Source organism: Molothrus ater, chromosome 16 (genome assembly GCF_012460135.2).
Source record: "Molothrus ater isolate BHLD 08-10-18 breed brown headed cowbird chromosome 16, BPBGC_Mater_1.1, whole genome shotgun sequence".
NCBI classification, from domain to species: Eukaryota; Metazoa; Chordata; class Aves; order Passeriformes; family Icteridae; genus Molothrus; species Molothrus ater.
This window is the reverse complement of record NC_050493.2, coordinates 872117-890544: the sequence shown is the minus strand read 5'-3', so window position 1 is coordinate 890544 and position 18428 is coordinate 872117. Positions and strand designations below refer to the sequence as shown.

Genomic DNA, 18428 nt, shown 5'->3' with positions numbered 1-18428 from the left:
AGCTCACGCCGGGCTCGCCGCTGCCACATTTCCCCGTGGCTGCTCCAGCTGCCCCTTGCCAGGGCAGCTCCTCGGCTGCCTGCGGGGAGGATGAGGAGGGGGAGGATGAGGTCCCTTCCTGAGGATGTGAATCACGCTCCAGGGGAGGCTGCCCTGCTCCCGCTGCCTCCTGTGCCCCGGCAGCCGGGGAGGGAGCCGAGCTCGGCCGTGGCAGCTCCATGGCGTGGCAGGCACTGAGACTCCTCTTCCCACTGCGCTGGGGCTTTGGTGCCTGCTCTGCAGCAGGAGCTGGTGGAGGGGAAAGCAGCGTTAGAACAGAGGCTTTCATGGGAACAGGAGAGAACCGGGCTGGTTTCCCCTCTGCTCCACCGCTGCGCTCCCCCGAGAGCGGCTGCTCGGGGTTGTTTGTGTGAGAGTCCCTCTGCACACCTGGGGACTGCCCTCGCTTTGATAAATAGAACAGCTTCCTCAGAGGAAGGAGCTGCTGGGATGTTCATCCCCACGTCTCAGAGTGCTGGGGGGATCTGGGCCCTCAGCTTTTGTGAAAATTAGCATGGCCATGAAGATCCTGCCTTTAACGTGACGTGACTCAGAGCGCACTAAATAATGAAAAAAGTAAAATTAAGTAGAATTACGTAAACTAAGGAAAGAAGAAAGCAATCCCCTGAGAGCAAGAACTGTACCTGGCTTTTGTGCTTTTGTACCGCGGCCCAGCAGTGACAAAAGTTTGAGCATGATTATCATGATTATCAACACTTGTAGGGGGAAATGAAAGCCATATTCTCTGCATTCCACATGCAGCAGTTCTGGGGGCTGTCCTTGGAAATGGGAACATACAGTAAAAAACAACAAGGCAGAAGCAGGCAGAGCCCAGAGTTTACAGTTAAAACGAGCAGAACCCAGCCCGGAGTGGCTCCACGTGCAGCGCAGCAGCGCTGAGGGGAACACCCCTCTCCCCTCAAACAGTGCGGGGGGAAGGAGCCAAACCGCCCTGTAATTATTGCCATTATTGCTGGGTTCCTTCCCGTGCAGGAGGAGCTATTCCTGCTCCACAGCTCCCTGGGTGAGCCCGCAGCCAGCGGGGCTCCGGGGCAGGGGTCCCCTGGCGTGGCCGGCGCTGCTGGGCACACACAGCCCCACGTGTGGCCCCCACACACCCCGGGGACCTTCCCTCAGCCCTCCCAGCATGGCACAGCACCAGCAGGGACAGCTGCAATTCATTTCTCCTTCTTAGCAGGAAAATCAGGCGGTGCTGAGAGATGGAACCAGCCTGCTGCTCCTGCGAGGGTGACATCAGCAGGACAGGTCAGCCCCGTTTTATTACTGCAGCGAACCTTTTAAAGCAGCTGCATAATAACAGCCCTGGGCCTATTTTGGGAAAGCCTCCTGGGTGTTTAATTCCATGGAGTGAGTGGGGCTTTCTTCACAGAAAGAGCATGTAGGATGGAGGGCTGGATCACAGCGGAGCAGGGATGGTCCTGGACCTCAAAAGGGGAAGGATCACGTGGATGCAGATCCAGAATTAAATCCCAGAAATGAGAATTTGGAAAGACTTGTTTGTGGAAATATGGTTACGTTTCACTTGGAGTTGTCTCATGTTTTGATTCGAATTCTCATCTCCTCAGCACCCAGAGCAGGACAATGCAGCACCAGGCGGGCCCAGGGAGACCTGGATGTCAGAGGAGGAGGCTGATGGATCCAATTTTCCATGTCTGTGGGTGCTGTCAGGGAGTGAGAGAGATGAATGGTGGATGTGGTTGGAAAACTCCTCTGTGCCAGCCAGCTGAGATGCTTGCAGTGGGTTGGTAAAAGAAGATCATTATTCCAACTGCAAATTCAAATTCAAAACATCATTCCCAGAAGCCCACTGAGCTGGTGGTTTGTGCCCAGTGTCTGTGTGAGCCCTGTGTCAGTGTGAGCCCTGTGTGTGTGTGTGTGAGCCCTGTGTCTGTGTGTGTGATCCCCGTGTCTGTGTGATCCTGGTGTCAGTGTGAGCCCCGTGTCTGTGTGATCCTGGTGTCAGTGTGAGCCCTGTGTGTGTGTGTGTGATCCCCATGTCAGTGTGAGCCCCGTGTCTGTGTGATCCCCATGTCAGTGTGAGCCCCATGTCTGTGTGATCCCCATGTCAGAGTGAGCCCCGTGTCTGTGTGATCCCCATGTCAGTGTGAGCCCCATGTCTGTGTGATCCCCATGTCAGTGTGAGCCCCGTGTCTGTGTGAGCCCAGTGCCCAGCCTGGCTCAGCTGCTGTGCCTGAGCTCCTGCCTGGATCCCCTCTGGACTTGACTCATGTTCTGCAGAAAAAAGCCATTCAACAGTGGGAAGTCTGGGACTCAGGAGGACCCAGCAGTGTCACTGCCAGTCCTGCAGAGGGCATGGGGCAGTGCAGGTGTCCCCATGGCCGGCACGAAGACATCCACATCCACATCTACCTCCCACTGAGTCCTGCTCGTTCCCCACCTGCCAGCTGGGGCAGTGGGACAGGACAATGTCCCTGCCTTGGTGACCCTGCCCAGAGCCTCACGTGGGCTGATGGCCAGGGTCTGTCCCTGCCCGTGCTCCGTGTCCATCCCTGCCCCTGCTCAGTGTCCATCCCTGCTCATTGCCAGTGTCCATTCCTGTCCATTCCCACTGTCCATCCCTGTCCGTTCCCAGTGTCCATCCCTGTCCGTTCCCAGTGTCCATCCCTGCCCGTTCCCAGTGTCCATCCCTGCTCATTGCCAGTGTCCATCCCTGCCCATTCCCGCTGTCCATCCCTGTCCATTCCCAGTGTCCATCCCTGCCCGTTCCCGCTGTCCATCCCTGTCCATTCCCAGCGTCCATCCCTGTCCATTCCCAGTGTCCATCCCTGTCCATTCCCACTGTCCATCCCTGCCCATTCCCAGTGTCCATCCCTGTTCATTCCCACTGTCCATCCCTGTCCATTCCCAGTGTCCATCCCTGTCCATTCCTGCTGTCCATCCCTGCCCATTCCCAGTGTCCATCCCTGCCCATTCCCGCTGTCCATCCCTGTCCATTCCCACTGTCCATCCCTGTCAGTGCCCGCTTCTCCCCGCGGGATGCAGACGCTCTATGCAAATGAAGGGCGGGCCCGGGCCCCATGCAAATCAACATGCAAATCGAGCGGGGCGTGGCCGTGCGAGACGCTCGGCGGGCGGGGCTTGCGGTGCCGCGAGGTGCCGGGGGCGGGGCCGGCGATGCAGATGAGGGCGGGGCCGTGCCGTATGTAAATGAGGGGGCGTGGCGCGGCGGGCGGTGTCGGAGCCTCCCGCCAGCTGCGGGCAGCGGCCCCGAGCGCGGCCCCGGCAGCGCCGGCGGAGCAGCGGCAGCGGCAGCGGAGCAGCGGCAGCGGAGCGGGCCGGGCCGGGCCCGCAGCCCCCGCGCAGCATGGCCGAGCCGCCCGCGGCAGCGCCGGGCCCCGAGGGCGAGGAGGGCCCGGTGCGCTTCGCCCGCAAGGGCGCCCTGCGGCAGAAGAACGTGCACGAGGTGAAGAACCACAAGTTCACGGCGCGCTTCTTCAAGCAGCCCACCTTCTGCAGCCACTGCACCGACTTCATCTGGTGAGCCTTGCCCGCACCGCCGCGGCCGCTCCGGGACACCGGCTCGGCGGGACGCCCCTCCTCGGGCTCACCCTCGCCATCCTCCGGGCCCCCTCCGCTCCCGTCCCCGCTCCCCTCATCCCCCCCATCCCATCCCATCCCATCCCATCCCGGTGCCCCCGGTGCCCGTTCCCCCCCGGCCGGCGTCTCCGGCAGGGTCGCTGCGCCGCGGGGCCGGGGCCGGTGTCTCACTCCGCCTCTCTCTCCGCAGGGGCTTCGGCAAGCAGGGCTTCCAGTGTCAAGGTGAGTGTGGCGCTGCCGGGGGGCTGAGGGGGCCCGTGCTCCGCGTCCGTCCCCCGGCACCGGCCCCGCGTCCCCGGCCCGAGCATCCCCGCGTCCCCGGCCCGAGCATCCCCGCGTCCCCGGCCCGAGCATCCCCGCGTCCCCTGCGCGCTCCATCCCCGCGGCCCCGCGAAGCAGCTTAGTCATTTTTTAATCAACCCAGCAACTAGTCGGTGCCTTTAAGCCGGTCGAGTCTCGTTAGCAGAGATAAGCTCCCGGGACTGGAGCTAAATCCCCCGAAAAAGGGCGAGGGGAGTTTGTTTTTAATGTACTTAACACCAAAACATGTGCTGGGTGGCGAACGGGCTGGGCGAGGGCTGCTCCGGCTGGAACTGCGCAGCCGGCGAGGGCTTGAATGGCTTGGTTGTGTTGCTGGGGAAAAAAATGAGGCTTTATAACCAAATATGTTGCAGTAGCCGGGTTACTATGACCGTAATTCTTTGTTCTGATGATGCCGGGATTCTGGAGAGGCTCTTCAGGGAAATTCGGGATGTCCCCCCGGGAAATTCGGCTGAATTACCCAGGCGTTCTCAGGTTGCTGCTGTAGCCAGCCCAGCTGGGGGCTGCTCCTGGCCCCTGGGTCCCACCTGCCTGGGGTTCAATCGGGGCTGCTCTCGCAGCTGCTGGCAGCGAAATTTTGCTTTTGTGAATATTTGGGACAGAGTTTTATTTTGGTGGGTGGCTGATTCCCAAGCTGAGGTATTTGGCATGAAAACGAACATGCTTTAGAGCTCTGAAAGGCTCCTCTTCGCAGCTGTCCTTGGGGTTTTGGAGTGGCACACGGTGTGAGGAGCTGGGCTGGGTCTGAAGCATCCCTGCAGCTGCCTGCACGAGCAGTGTGAGGCTAATCCAATTTAAATGATGCTGCTCCTCATCCGTAACACTTGCCACACGCATATAACCTTAAAATACCAAAGCCATCTCCCTGCCACCTCCCAAAGCCCAGCCTGAAGGCCTGGCAGGTGTTGGCAGGCAGAGGAGAGTGGATATGGAGATTAAAATGTATCCTAGGGCTGCTTCTCAAGGTCACAGCTTCCCCTGGTACCTGAGATTTCACACATGGGCAGCTCAGTCACGTTACTGAGAGGAATTCTGTGCACCTCGGATCTCTGGTTTGGTGTTCCCAGGCTTTCCTGGCTGTGAATGAATTCCCTGACTTCCCTTACAGCGAGGTGTATTTGTGCAAACACCATGTCTGTGAAATGCAGAGCGTGTTGTGGAGAGGTGGGGACCACCCCAGCCCGGCAGGGTTTGCCTGCGTTATTTCCAGAGCCTGCTCAGTTCTACCTGAGCATCCAGGGTCGGGTACCTGGCGCCTTTCCAAGTCTCCTGCAGCTGTCAGGAGCTGTTATCCAGACCTGTAACGGTGCTCTTGCTCCAAGGTTTGCCCTCGGATGCTTTTGGGCAGTGTTGAAGCAGCCCTGGCCGCGAGGGCAGCAGGTGGAGCTGGGCTGGGGGTGGCCGAGCAGCGCAGCGCCGGCTCGGGGGCCAGGAGCCCTCGTGAGCTGCAGTGGCAGCAGCAGCACTGCCAGGGGGTCAGTGCCAGCCCCAGGGGTGTGGGACAGGTCTGTGACATCCCCCTCTGCCTTGAGACCCCCCTTGGCAGGTGACTCTGGCGTTACAGACGTGTGTGTGTGTGTGTGTGTGTGTGTGTGTGTGTCACAGGGAATACCGACTGTGCAGCAGGGAATCCTGCAGCTCCAGCTCTGCACACCAGCCCAGTCTCTGCTCTCCTGAAATCACCGATCTGTGGCCTTCCCCAGAGCCCAGCTGGGCCGTGCTGGGGTGCCCAGGGGAAGGTGCTCCCGTGGGGGAGGCAGCTGTGGGGTGATGCCCATCACGGTGAGGGTACCCCAGCAGTGCCCCGGGGTGCAGGACACGGTGTGTGTCTGTCTGCAGGGCACAGTGAGGGTGCAGGACACGGTGTGTGTCTGTCTGCAGGGCACAGTGAGGGTGCAGGGCACGCTGTTTGTCTGTCTGCAGGGCACAGTGAGGGTACCCCAGCAGTGCCCCGGGGTGCAGACACTGCTCTGTGTCCCTGCAGGGCACTCCCAGCTGGGGTGAGGACACCCCGTGTCTCCCTGCAGGGCATTTCCAGCTCGGGAACTCAACCCAGAGGTCTCTGCCCTGCTCACGGCTGCCCCGGGGCTTGTCCTGCTGGGAGGCAGAGCTGGAGGTGCCAGGGCTGGCACTGCCCTGTCCAGCCGTGCCAGAGGAGCTGTGCCCATGCTGGACTGTGCAGGGACCACCAGCTCTGGGTCTGTGCCCCACAGGTTGTGCCACAGCTGCTGTTGAGCTTGGCAAATATTGACACGGAGGCAGAAAATGCCAGGGCTGGCTCGTGTGTAGGGGTTCCTCAGCCCCACAGGGCTCTGGGGTGAGGGCTGCTCTCCCTTTGCTGAGCACAGCTTTAATTTAACTTTAACAACTTCCCCGAGTGTCTGATCCCGTTGTGCTGCGGGATGGCTGGGATGCAGCTGGGGCACGCGCCTGTCTGCTCTCAGCTCTTCCCGCTGCTGTGCCCGCTTTAAGTAGGTTTTCACCTGCGCCCTGATTTCTTTCTAGGGCATTTGCAATAATTAGATTGTTAATTAGCTCATTACTTGTGACTTTTGGCAGGAAGTTAGCAGAAACTGACTCTTTGTAGCTTGAAATACTAATGGGTACCACAAAATGCCACTTAATAGCCTGCTAATCTGCTGCTTATCCTCGCACACCATCTCCTCCTTATCCTTGTGCTCATCTGAACACTTCCTGGGCCAACGTCTCTCTGGTGAGCCAGAAAGTGTCTGGGTGTGGGCAGGGGAGGCTGAGCACAGCCCTCCAGGAGCAGGGCTGCTCCTGGCGGCTGAACAAGAAGAAATCAATACCTTGTGGGTGTTGGAGGCTGAGGGATGCGCCTGGAGCTGCCAGGAAGATGTGAACTCCTCCCGAGGGAGGCTCGCTGCCCCCTGGCTGCCTCTCAGCCCGTGGTACAGAGGGGTTCTCCCCTCTGGAAGGTGCAGAAGCTTGTCAGGAATAGAGGAAAGGAGAGTGTGTGCGTTCTGCCCTTCCCCGGCTGGGGTCCAGCCGGGCAGTGCCAGCGCCAAGGGTGCTTTGGGAGGGAGCAGCCCCTGGTGTCTGCAGCGTGGGGAAGCCAAGCCTTGGCTCTCCTCAAGTGCTGTAGGATGCTAAAGCAAAGGGAACTGCTCTGAAAGCTTCTGGGAGTGGAGTTCTGCTCTCCTCCTGGGGATGTGCTGCTCTGGGAGCTGGCAGCTTTCTCCTTCCTCCCTGCTGGTGTTTCCCCCGCCTTGGCACCCTCGGGGCTGTTTCTCCTGCTGTCCAGGCAGCTCCTGGCCCCTGTGGGGTCAGGGAGGGCATCCTGTGAGGGGCACGTGTCCCCTGGAGCTGGGTTTGCTCAGCCTGCAGTCGCTGTGGCTGGGCAGAGGTGAGGAGCAGGGGAACATGATTCACACTTGGGAGCAAAAAATAACCTGCATCTGTCGCTGCTTTCGTGTGTACCATGTAGAGAAGCTCTTGGAAAGGAGAATCTTGATTCTTCCTGAAGAGAAAGGGGGGAGAAAAAAGCATCATTTGGTAATGTGTGCTTGGATGTCATGCAGTAACTTTTCTTGGGAGAATGTTTACTTCTTGTCCCTGCTTGTGACTCAGTAAGCAAAGACACTCTTCAGATTAGATCTCCTTCCAAGGCTTGCACCACACAGGATTCCTCCCTGCAGGTTTGCCTCTCCCCGTCCTCCAAGGCCAGCGCTCCCGTTCTGTTTTGTGTTTCCACGAGTCAACATCTGAGACCAGAACATCTGAGAGCAGCTGGGAAATGTCACCCCGGCCTCCCCTCTCAAGCAAGTATTTCTCTCTTGCTCAGAGCCCTCTCAAGGCTCCCTTCCTCCCCCCAGAAGGAAGTGAAACCCATCACACTTTGCTCTCCCCTGCAGCCGCTCTGCGGGCTGCCTGCCGGCTCCCATTGCCTGCGCTGAACAAGTCAGAAACAAAAGCAAAACAAACCCCAATCATCCCGAGTCGCCTCAAACCCAGTAATTTCGTGTCAACATATTATGCACACTGGAGAAATGTTAGTGTTCAAATAGACTAATTAAAAATGTTACTGCAATTACTTTTTTGCAACACAAACGATGCTAATTATATAATGCTGCAGAAATTGGAAACGTGATTTCGGAGGGGTTTCGGTGCGGTGGCAACGCAGCTCTGGGTGCTGGAACTGTGTCTGTCCCCAGGCCAGAGGGCTGTGTGTGTCTGTCCCCAGTCTGTCCCCAGGCCAGAGGGCTGTGTGTCTGTCCCCAGTCTGTCCCCAGGCCAGAGGGGTGTGTGTGTCTGTCCCCAGTCTGTCCCCAGGCCAGAGGGGTGTGTGTCTGTCCCCAGTGTGTCCCCAGCCAGCAGCGTGTGTGTCTGTCCCCAGTCTGTCCCAGCCAGCAGTGTGTCTGTCCCCAGGCCAGTGGGGTGTGTGTCTGTCCCCAGTGTGTCCCCAGGCCAGAGGGGTGTGTGTCCCTAGGCTGGCAGGGTGTGTGTCTGTCCCCAGTCTGTCCCCAGGCCAGGGGGGTGTGTGTCCCCAGGCTGGCAGGGTGTCTGTCCCCAGGCCAGTGGGGTGTGTGTCTGTCCCCAGTGTGTCCCCAGCCAGCAGTGTGTGTGTCCCCAGGCCAGTGGGGTGTGTGTCTGTCCCCAGTGTGTCCCCAGCCAGCAGTGTGTGTGTCCCCAGGCCAGTGGGGTGTGTGTCTGTCCCCAGTGTGTCCCTAGGCTGGCAGGGTGTGTGTCTGTCCCCAGTCTGTCCCCAGGCCAGAGGGGTGTGTGTCCCTAGGCTGGCAGGGTGTGTGTCTGTCCCCAGTCTGTCCCAGCCAGCAGTGTGTGTGTCCCCACAGGGGCTGGGGCAGCAGGGCAGCGCTGCAGAGCAGGGACAGCAGAAAAGGGAAGTGGGGCTGGCCCCGCTGGCTGCACGGATGGGCTGTGGTGCTGCACAGCCCGGTGCACACAGAGCTGACAGAGATGGGAGCCTGTGTCCCCAGCAGGGTCCCTGCCAGGCTGGCCCTGGAGCTGGGGACACTCACCTGGGCTGCCAGGGAGCTCTTTTGTCGCGGGCTGGTTTGGGGTGGGTTTTGGGGCTGTGGGGCAGGGGCAGCTCTGTCCCTCTGCTGTCCTGTGCAGCACACAGGGGCTCGCCCATCTCTCTCTCTCTCTCTCTCTTGCAGTGGAAGTGGTTTCTCCTTCCCTCCCCCCGCAGCTGCAGGGTGGGTTTTTCTTTCTTATCTCTGGAGATAGCTGGCATCCTAAAACCATCTCGGGCCGGCTGATGAGGGGGCCTGGCTCCCTGCCGGGGTATCCCTTGCTGGCTGGTGCCAGCCCCAGGACGCTGCCTGCGGGCTCTGGAGCTGGGCACTGGGGTGCCTGGCAGGAGGGTGTGCAGCACCCTGTGCCTGTTGCCTCTGACACCGCTGCAGAGCTTGAACCACCCCGGCCCCGAGCCTCTGCCTTGATTATTCCCCAGCCATTGAGACTTCCTGGGGAATTCAATGCCTGGGCTGTCTCTAAGGAGACTCCTCAGCAAACAGTGCTGGCATTTCTGCACGCCTGCTCGCTCACACTCGTGTGATCCTGCAGATTCCTGCAGCCCTGGCAGGTGTGTGGGGCATCCTCCCCTGGCAGCGAGCTGGGGGTGGGCACCCGCTGCCTGAGCTGTGAAACAGAGCAAGACCTTGAGGGTTTGGTGTCTGCTGAGGAGCAGGAGGAGGGGCTGAACCGGCTCTCAGCACTTGCTGTGGATCCTGTTATCTGCTGGGCTCTCTGCAGGAGCTGCAGGGAGGGCACTTGTGCAAGCCCTTGCTGTGGGCTGCTGCCCTTCCTCCTTCCAGCCAGCACAGCTCCTCCTCCTCCTCCTCCTCCTGCAGCTCCCCAGGCAAAGACCCGAGAACCCCAGAGAGGCTCCTCAGTGGCCCTTTGGGTCTGCTGGCAGGATCCCAGTGCCTGGGGAATGGAATTGGCTCGGGGCTGTGCCTGTGATCAGCCAGGGCAGGAGTGCCCGAATCACCCGGTCACAGGCTGTGCTCAGAAGGGCCAGGTGGAGGTGCTTTCCCCCGAGCTGCAGGTGTGTGCTCACAGAGGGGGTGTCTGCAGTGCTGCCTGGCGTGGGATCGTGCCCAGGGAAGGGTCTGGGGGCTTTTCCTGCAGCAGCCCAGCTGTGGGAGGATTGGCTGCCCAGGGACACAGCTGGCAGCCCCCACTCTGGGCTGGTGGCCTCCGTGTGCCTGTGCTGCAGCTCAGCCCCAGGGGCAGCACAGAGTGTGCTGGTGGGGTGAATGCCACCAGTGAGGCTCTGTGAGTCACTGCTCTGCCAGCCCATCCACCGGAGCCACTCAGCATGGGTGAGTAAGGAGCAGCCCCAGGTGCTGGGCAGCGTGTTCCTGAGCTCTTGGAGGATGCAGGTTGTCAAAAAGGAGCTCTTTGGAAAAGGCAGCAGCACAAAACCAGGGGTCCTGGTGTGGGGGTCCTGCCTGCAGGCCTGGGTTGGCAGCCCCGTGCTCTGTGTGCTGCCCCACAGCCCTGGGTGAGGGAGGGGACACTGAGCACAGGGAGCTCCAGAGCCCCTCCAGCCCTGCCAGGTGCTGCTGCTGCAGGAAATGAAGCCTGGCCAAGGCCTTTTCCATTCCCTGCAGTGCCTCAGTCCTGTACTCTGGGGTTTAGCAGAACCCACAGGTGCTGGGCCCCTTGGATGGGACCCTGCAGGGGCTCCCTGGGTGACACAGTGCCCTCACCCCTGGCACCTGAACGGAGATCTGGGGCTCAGGGTGGCAGAGACCAGGGCTGTCCCTTGGGTTTGCCTTTCCTCAGGGAAAGGGCAGCTCTGAGCCCCTCCATCCCCTCCATCCACCCACCCAGCACTGGGCTGCTGCTGGTGGCCTCTGTGCCATGGCCAGGACTCCCTGGAGGCAGAAAGGTGCTGTGAACACCAGAGATGGGAAATGACACAGAAACTGCCTCGGTTTTGCCCCGATAGAGGAAGGTGCAAATCTCTCTGGGGCTCTTCAGCCCCAGCAGAGGTCAGGGGTGTCAGGGGCTGCCGCCCAGCAGGGAGGGACAGCCTGGCCCTGTCCTGCAGGCCCCTGCACCAGGCACTCAGCGTTTCCACAAGAGCCGCAGAGGGCACGGGGGAGACAGGAAGAAAGCTCTGGTGGTGGTTGGTGGCAGCTGAATTCTGTGTTAAGCAGAAGCAACTCCCAGAAGTGTCAGTGCTGGCTGTAGCTGTTCCTGGGAAGGGAAGGCACAGCTCCAAACCACAGAGCCCTGCAGGGACAGGCTGCCCTCACCCAGGAGCACAGGAACCCCATGGGACCCACGGAGGCTCTGGGGTCTCTCTGCTCCCTCCTCTGCCCCATCCCAAGGAGGGCTGTGGCAAGGAAGTTGCCCTGGCTGTGGGGAGGGGCTGCAGGGACAGAGCTGTGTGCTGGGAGCTGCTTCTCTCAGCACCCCGGAGGTGTCTCCCCTTTGGAGAGGGTGGCCAAGGCTGGGCTGGCCCAGCTGAGGGGATGGCTCTGGCCAAAGGGCTGCTCCTGTGTGCAGGTGGTTTGTGTGGCTTTGCTGTGCTCCCCTGGGCCCTAGGGATTGAGGGATTGACCCATCCTGGTTTGGACTGGCCTCTGTAGGGGAAATGAAACCAATGGAATTGTTGTGCTGTGAGAAGCACGTGAGCTCTGTCACTCAGAACCTGCCAGCAGCACTGGCTTTCCCCTGCTGACGATGACTCCTGCTCATGGTGGGAGCTGGCTGAGCCCTCCCAGGGCCCCTCTGGAGCCCTGGCCGTGGCTCCTGACAGCCGAGGCTGCTCCCTGTGACGGGCAGTGCCTTTCATGAGAGGCGACAGCTCTGCTCCTGCAGCATCGTGGGGCAGATGGGGCCCTGCTCTGCTCTGCTGCTCCTCCCTGGCAGCTGCTGGGCCCTGCTGGCCCCTGGCCATGCCCTGCCCCATCCTGCCCCTGCAGCCACGTGTCCCACACGGGGACAGGGCTCTGGGTCACCTCTGCCAGCCAGGCCGTCCCTCCTGTGCCTCTGCTCAAGCTCTTTGCTTTTCAGGGGTTTTGGGCTGACTCCCTCTGCTGTTTATCGCCCTCTGCTCTTCCCATCGTGTGCAAAAACAAAATAAATCCCCGTGCAGCCTGGTACTGGGATCAGTGAGTGTTTGGGGTGGGTAACCTCGTGTGGCCCTTGCCTGAGAGCTGAACTCCCGTGGCCCAGAGCAGGAGCCTCCCTGCCCCAGCTGATGGGCACTGACTGTGAGTGCTTAGTGCTTGTGAGCTACATCTTGTCAATTTAAATAATTTGCTTCCATATTTGGTCTTGCTTTTGTGCCAGATTTATACATCTTGTTTAAATCTGACAAGCAGGATATACTTGCTGCTAATCCGAGCTGGACAAGGCAGTGCCTGCCAAAAAATCCAATATTAATAAGCTCCAGTACATGGAAGTTACTGGATTTGCAAACTTGAGGCTTGTTATGGCACAGCTCCCTGAAAACTGGCGTTTTTGCATCTACTTAAATCTGGGTTTTTCCAAGGAGCCAGTCTGTGAGCTTCCCTCTTTGGGTGGGAAGCTCAGTCTTTGGAACAAGGGAAGCTTTCCAGCTCTAAGCAGGAGATGAGTTGTGTATTTTTGGGGTGTGGTTGGGAAAATGGGGGATAGCTGCTGTCTGTGCAGGGGTGTCTGCAGCAGGAGCTGTGAGCTGTGGCTCTGCCTGTGCTGCCACTCAGGGCTTGTGCCTGGGGACCTGGGGCTGCTGGAGCCAGCCCAGAGGAATCCAGGGCTGGAGCCAGGCTGGGAGAGCTGGGGGGGCTCACCTGGAGAGGAGAAGGATCCATGGAGAGCTCAGAGCCCCTGCAGGGCCTGAAGGGGCTCCAGGAGAGCTGCAGAGGGACTGGGGACAAGGGATGGAGGGACAGGACCCAGGGAATGGCTCCCAGTGCCAGGGGGCAGGGATGGATGGGATATTGGGAATTGGGAATTGTTCCCTGGCAGGGTGGGCAGCCCTGGCACAGGTGCCCAGAGCAGCTGGGGCTGCCCCTGGGTCCTGGCAGTGCCCAAGGCCAGGCTGGACACCAGGGCTGGAGCAGCCTGGGACAGTGGGAGGTGTCCCTGCCATGGCAAGGGTTGGAACAAGATGAGCCTTAAGGTCCCTTCCAACCCAAACCATTCCAGGGTTCTCTGATTCTATGTTTAAAATCTCCAGTCTCTTGTGGTTCTGCTCTCGTCTTCCTACATTTGATATTTAGTCAGCAGCAGGGAAGCTAAAAAAGATTCAGATGTCTAAATCCCAGCCTTCAGCTGTTCTTCCTCTTCCTCGTGCTGTGCTGCCAGCGTGCTCCAGCTGATCCTGCTGGTGGATTCCTCCCTGTCTTTTGTTGCCATGTGAAAGAATGCAACAGGAATAGCTTCACCTTTGGGGGGAGCGGTTTAATACCTTTATTCTGCTGGTCTGCACGGAGAGCACAAGCTCATTGAATAGCTGACACTCGGAGCACATGAACAAATGCATTTTCATGATTTCCAATTATAGCAGAAGAATGAGAGAGTGAGGTGGTGAAGAGGAGTGAAAGTCGTCCTGGCTCCCCTGAAGGCTTCCTGCAGCCGCGGTGACATCGCGATGAAGTCAGGATTGTTTTATAATATCATGAGGAGCCGGAGTGAGGGGGAAGTGGCCCATGAATTTCATTTGCATCACTGAGTGGATTAGCTCCTGACGCAGTGCAAAGTCATTATTTACTGTGGCTCCGGCTCCGGAGCCCTCCCAGCGCAGCGGCGCTGCTGGGGAGAGGCGCATCCAGAGGGGGAGCAGCTCCCGAGGGGGAGCAGCCCTGGCTGCAGGGACGGGGATGGAGCCTGGCAGGGGATGGGGATGGAGCCTGGGAGGGGACAGGGATGATGGAACCTGTGCCATGGGGATGGAGCCTGGCAGGGGACAGGGATGGAACCTGGCAGGGGACAGGGATGGAACCTGTGCCATGGGGATGATGGAGCCTGGCAGGGGACGGGGATGGAGCCTGTGCCATGAGGATGGAGCCTGGCAGGGGACAGGGATGATGGAACCTGTGCCATGGGGATGATGGAGCCTGTGCCATGGGGATGGAGCCTGGCAGGGCTCTGGGATGATGGAGCCTGGCAGGGCTCTGGGGGCTGTGCTTGAGGACCAGGCTTTGGTTCTGCCTTTCCCTGGCATTCACTGCACTTCAGTGCTGAACTTGAGCTTGGCTTAGAGAAATCCCTGGCCATGCTCCAGACCTGGCCTTAACTGAGAGTGGCCAAGAGGGGGAGGCTGCCTAAAGGACAGAAGTGGTGCCTGGGGCAGATGCACTGTCCCTGTCATGCAGGAGCTGTGCCAGGCTGTGCCATGCCATTCCAGGCTGTGCTGTGCCATGCCGTGCTGTGCCAGGCTGTGCCAGGCTGGCAGGGACAGCTCTGGAGCCCCTCTGTTATCACTCAGGATAAGTCACTGCCCCCAGGAGATTCCTGCACAGCTGGAAATAATCCCCCAAGTGATTATTTATAATTTCCATGCCTCAGCACCGTTTTTGCTGCGGAGGTGCCTTTGCTGGCACTGATGATGGAGATGGGCTTTGCTGGTGTGGCCTGCCCCAGGTTTTGTATGGGCTCCTTGGGCAAGCAGCCCTGGTGGGAGAGGGATCAACAGCTCCATGTTCTCTTGGTTTCTGGAGAGCTGGATGGAATAATTTGCTTTTTGGGGGTCTGATCGGAGCCAAGTGCCCTTCCATGCAGCGCCTGTAATTGCCAGGGAGGATGGCAGAGCTGCCAAGAGGGCCATCCCTGTGTGCAAGGGCCACAAAGGCTGAGCAGGACCTGGGTGTGCCCCTCCTGCCCAGCCTGTCAGGGCAGATTTCTGCCCCAGGAATGGCTCTAAAACGGGACTAATTCACTGCTGTGTGATGGTGTGTCCGAGGACCATCTCCAATAGCTCAGTCCATTCGTTTCCAAATCCGTCTTGCTCGCCTGTATGGATGCAGAGGAGCCTCAGGGCCTTGTCCAAAGGAGGGCTGTGGGTTGGCACCGGGGTAGCTCTGAACCATCCCTGTGAGGAGCAGCAGGAGAGGAGCAGGACCAGCCCCTGGTGCCCCTGCCTTGGCAGCAGGGCACGGCCACAGGGGCACAAGGGCACAGCTGCCGACCTGGTGTCTCCCAGGGCTCCTGAGGTGGAACCAGTCTCACTTACTGGGTCATTTAGAGACTGAATCTGGGCTTTTGGCAGGAGGAAAGGCTTTAATTAGCTGCTGCTCAGTGGGGCTGCTATTAGATCTTCAGAGCAAGATGCTGCCGGACTGGAAAAAATGCAGCAATAGCTCATTTGCTCAGGAAGCCATGATGGTGATTTGCATTTCGGTCGGGTGCTGAACCCTCGTAGAGAATTCTTCTAAAATAACTTCAAACTGCAGCCCAGACTCCTTCCCCCTCTGCAACTGGGTGGATGTTGTTCCCAAGCAGCTGGGGTGTGAATTCCTTTGTTTGCAGCGCTCAGCTCTGCGGGCAGGGAGGCAGGGCTGGGCTGTGGACATGTCCTGTCAGCAAATGCTGCATGACAAATGGCTTTTGTCTCTCCACCTTGGAGCAGAATCCAATTCTACCTTATTATGTACCTAAAAGGAATTTTCTGCTCTGCCAGCAGCCCCTCTGCTGACCTGAATACCCAGGAGATGTGTAGTAGGGGAGGAAGCTTTGCAGTGCATCTCCTGAGCCTCAGCTCTGCTGCTGCTGGAGCACAAGGTGCTTTGAGATGTGTTCTCAACACTTTGAAATGTGTTTTGGACATTTTTTTTTGTTTCTCCTGTGCTGTCGGCCTGCTCAAGTGCAAAATGGGAGCAAACCCCACAGCCTGGGGCTGGCTCCTGCTCCAGGCTCCGTCTCAGAGCTGCCCTGAGTGTCCCAGGCTGGGTGTTGGGGCTGCTGGCTCTGTCACCAGGGTCTGTGCTGGCCATGTCCCAGTGCTGGGCCATGGCAGGGCTGTCCTGGCCCTGCCTGGCTTCTGCTCCTCGTGGTGGGAGCATTGCTGTGCCCTCACCTTTGGTTTGCTGGGAGCGTTGCTGTGCTCTCACCTTTGGTCTGATGGGAGTGTGGCTGTGCTCTCACCTTTGGTCTGATGGGAATGTGGCTGTGCCCTCACCTTTGGTTTGCTGGGAGTGTGGCTGTGCTCTCACCTTTGGTTTGCTGGGAGTGTGGCTGTGCTCTCACCTTTGGTCTGATGGGAGTGTGGCTGTGCCCTCACCTTTGGTTTGCTGGGAGTGTGGCTGTGCTCTCACCTTTGGTCTGATGGGAATGTGGCTGTGCTCTCACCTTTGGTCTGATGGGAATGTGGCTGTGCCCTCACCTTTGGTTTGCTGGGAGTGTGGCTGTGCCCTCACCTTTGGTTTGCTGGGAGTGTGGCTGTGCCCTCACCTTTGGTCTGATGGGAATGTGGCTGTGCCCTCACCTTTGGTTTGCTGGGAGTGTGGCTGTGCCCTCACCTTTGGTTTGCTGGGAGTGTGGCTGTGCCCTCACCTTTGGTCTGATGGGAATGTGGCTGTGCCCTCACCTTTGGTCTGATGGGAGTGTGGCTGTGCCCTCACCTTTGGTTTGCTGGGAGTGTGGCTGTGCCCTCACCTTTGGTTTGCTGGGAATGTGGCTGTGCCCTCACCTTTGGTCTGATGGGAGTGTGGCTGTGCCCTCACCTTTGGTCTGATGGGAGTGTGGCTGTGCCCTCACCTTTGGTTTGCTGGGAGTGTGGCTGTGCTCTCACCTTTGGTCTGATGGGAGTGTGGCTGTGCCCTCACCTTTGGTCTGATGGGAATGTGGCTGTTCCTCTCCCAGCTGAGAGCTGGGAATTCCCAGCTGTCCTGGCCTCTGTGCCAGCCTTTGGAAGGTGCAGGCCCTCTAGTGTCACCTGGCTGCAGTTTTCCCAGCAGGTTACAAGGAAAGAGCTTGGTTTGTCTTTGAGGTCATGTTAGCCATTTCCCCAGGGTGGTGTGGGTGACAAAACACAGCACGTCCTGCCCTGGGGACAGGCCCTGCAGAGCAGGAAGGGTCTCTGCAGCCCGTGCTGCCTGCTGGGGTGGGGACAGGAGCCACAGCAGCAGATCCAGCGGTCCCCTGCTGCTGGGGAGTTCCCTCCAAAACCACCTCCCCTCTTCTGGGCTCTGTACATTTGGAATAAACTTAATTCCTCTGCTGTTACTATTAACTGAGTCCGAGAGGATGGAAATAAATGCCTGTTGGGAAGGGCAGGCTGACTCACTTTCTCGTTCTCCTGTAAATTTCCATTTAAGTTTTAGTTTAAGCTCAGGTATGAGGGGAGTGAAAGCCGGTAATTTGTGACAAAAACTTCTATTTTAACTCGCAGTAGAAGAACTCCCTTTTTAATTGCAGAAATTATAAGGCTGGATTGCTGGGAGGGAATGCTGGCTGCAGTGGGTGCCTGCTGGCTGCTGTGGGGGCTTCACCCCACGTCTCCCTGTGGCTGCACCCCCACCAGGGCAGGGGGAGGCTCCCCTGGCCCACGCTCGGGTTTGCTCTCCCTTTCCTGATGGGGCTTGCTGGGGTTGGAGCAGCACCATTGTGGGATGGGCCTCGGTGCAGCCAACCCTCCCTCCAGCCAGGAATCTGTGGCTTCACGGTGTCCCCTTCATCTGTGGCTTCAGGGTGTCCCCTTCATCTGTGGCTTCATGGTGTCCCCCATCATCTGTGGCTTCACGGTGTCCCCTTCATCTGTGGCTTCATAGTGTCCCCTTCATCTGTGGCTTCACGGTGTCCCCATCATCTGTGGCTTCATAGTGTCCCCTTCATCTGTGGCTTCATGGTGTCCCCCATCATCTGTGGCTTCACGGTGTCCCCTTCATCTGTGGCTTCACGGTGTCCCCATCATCTGTGGCTTCATGGTGTCCCCCATCATGTGTGGCTTCACGGTGTCCCCCATCATGTGTGGCTTCACGGTGTCCCCTTCATCTGTGGCTTCACGGTGTCCCCTTCATCTGTGGCTTCATGGTGTCCCCATCATCTATGGCTTCATGGTGTCCCCATCATCTGTGGCTTCACGGTGTCCCCCATCATCTGTGGCTTCATGGTGTCCCCATCATCTATGGCTTCATGGTGTCCCCATCATCTGTGGCTTCACAGTGTCCCCATCATCTGTGGCTTCATGGTGTCCCCATCATCTGTCCCACCCCAGGCTGGGCTTTGCAGCCTTCTCCACTCTCCACACAGAACCAACTCCCTATTTTGGTCCCCTTGCCCTTGGCTGGACCTCTTCCTGCTCTCTGGGGTTTGGGGGCAGCAAACCCTTCCTGCTGTGGGTGGAGGGGCTGCCCTGCACGCCCCAGCACAGGGGGCCCCTTCCTTGCTGAGGGGCCTGGTCACTTATCTCACTCCTGGATGGGGTGCCTCGGGCTCTGCAGCCACTTCTTCCCTTATCACTCCTGCCTGGCTGGAAATTCACTTCCACTGTGTCAGAGCGAAACAAGGAAACTTCTTTAAAAAGCAAGAGGAAAGTCATGTGAGGGAGCAGTGTTGTGTCA

At 59.0% G+C, this 18428-nt stretch overlaps 1 protein-coding gene across 2 annotated transcripts in view; it reads left to right on the top strand.

Annotated features, from left to right (window-relative positions):
• The first annotated feature begins 3272 nt into the window (after positions 1–3272).
• The window catches only part of PRKCB (protein kinase C beta), a 100055-nt gene continuing 84899 nt past the window's right edge, over positions 3273–18428 (top strand). The window contains exons 1-2 of one of the 2 annotated variants that reach the window (XM_036392152.2): positions 3273–3558; positions 3809–3840. In XM_036392152.2, coding sequence (XP_036248045.1) covers positions 3386–3558; positions 3809–3840 — 205 coding nt within the window. In that variant the 5' untranslated portion in view covers positions 3273–3385. The remainder of the gene's footprint in view (positions 3559–3808; positions 3841–18428) is intronic. The other variant, XM_036392155.2, reaches the window with a different exon arrangement.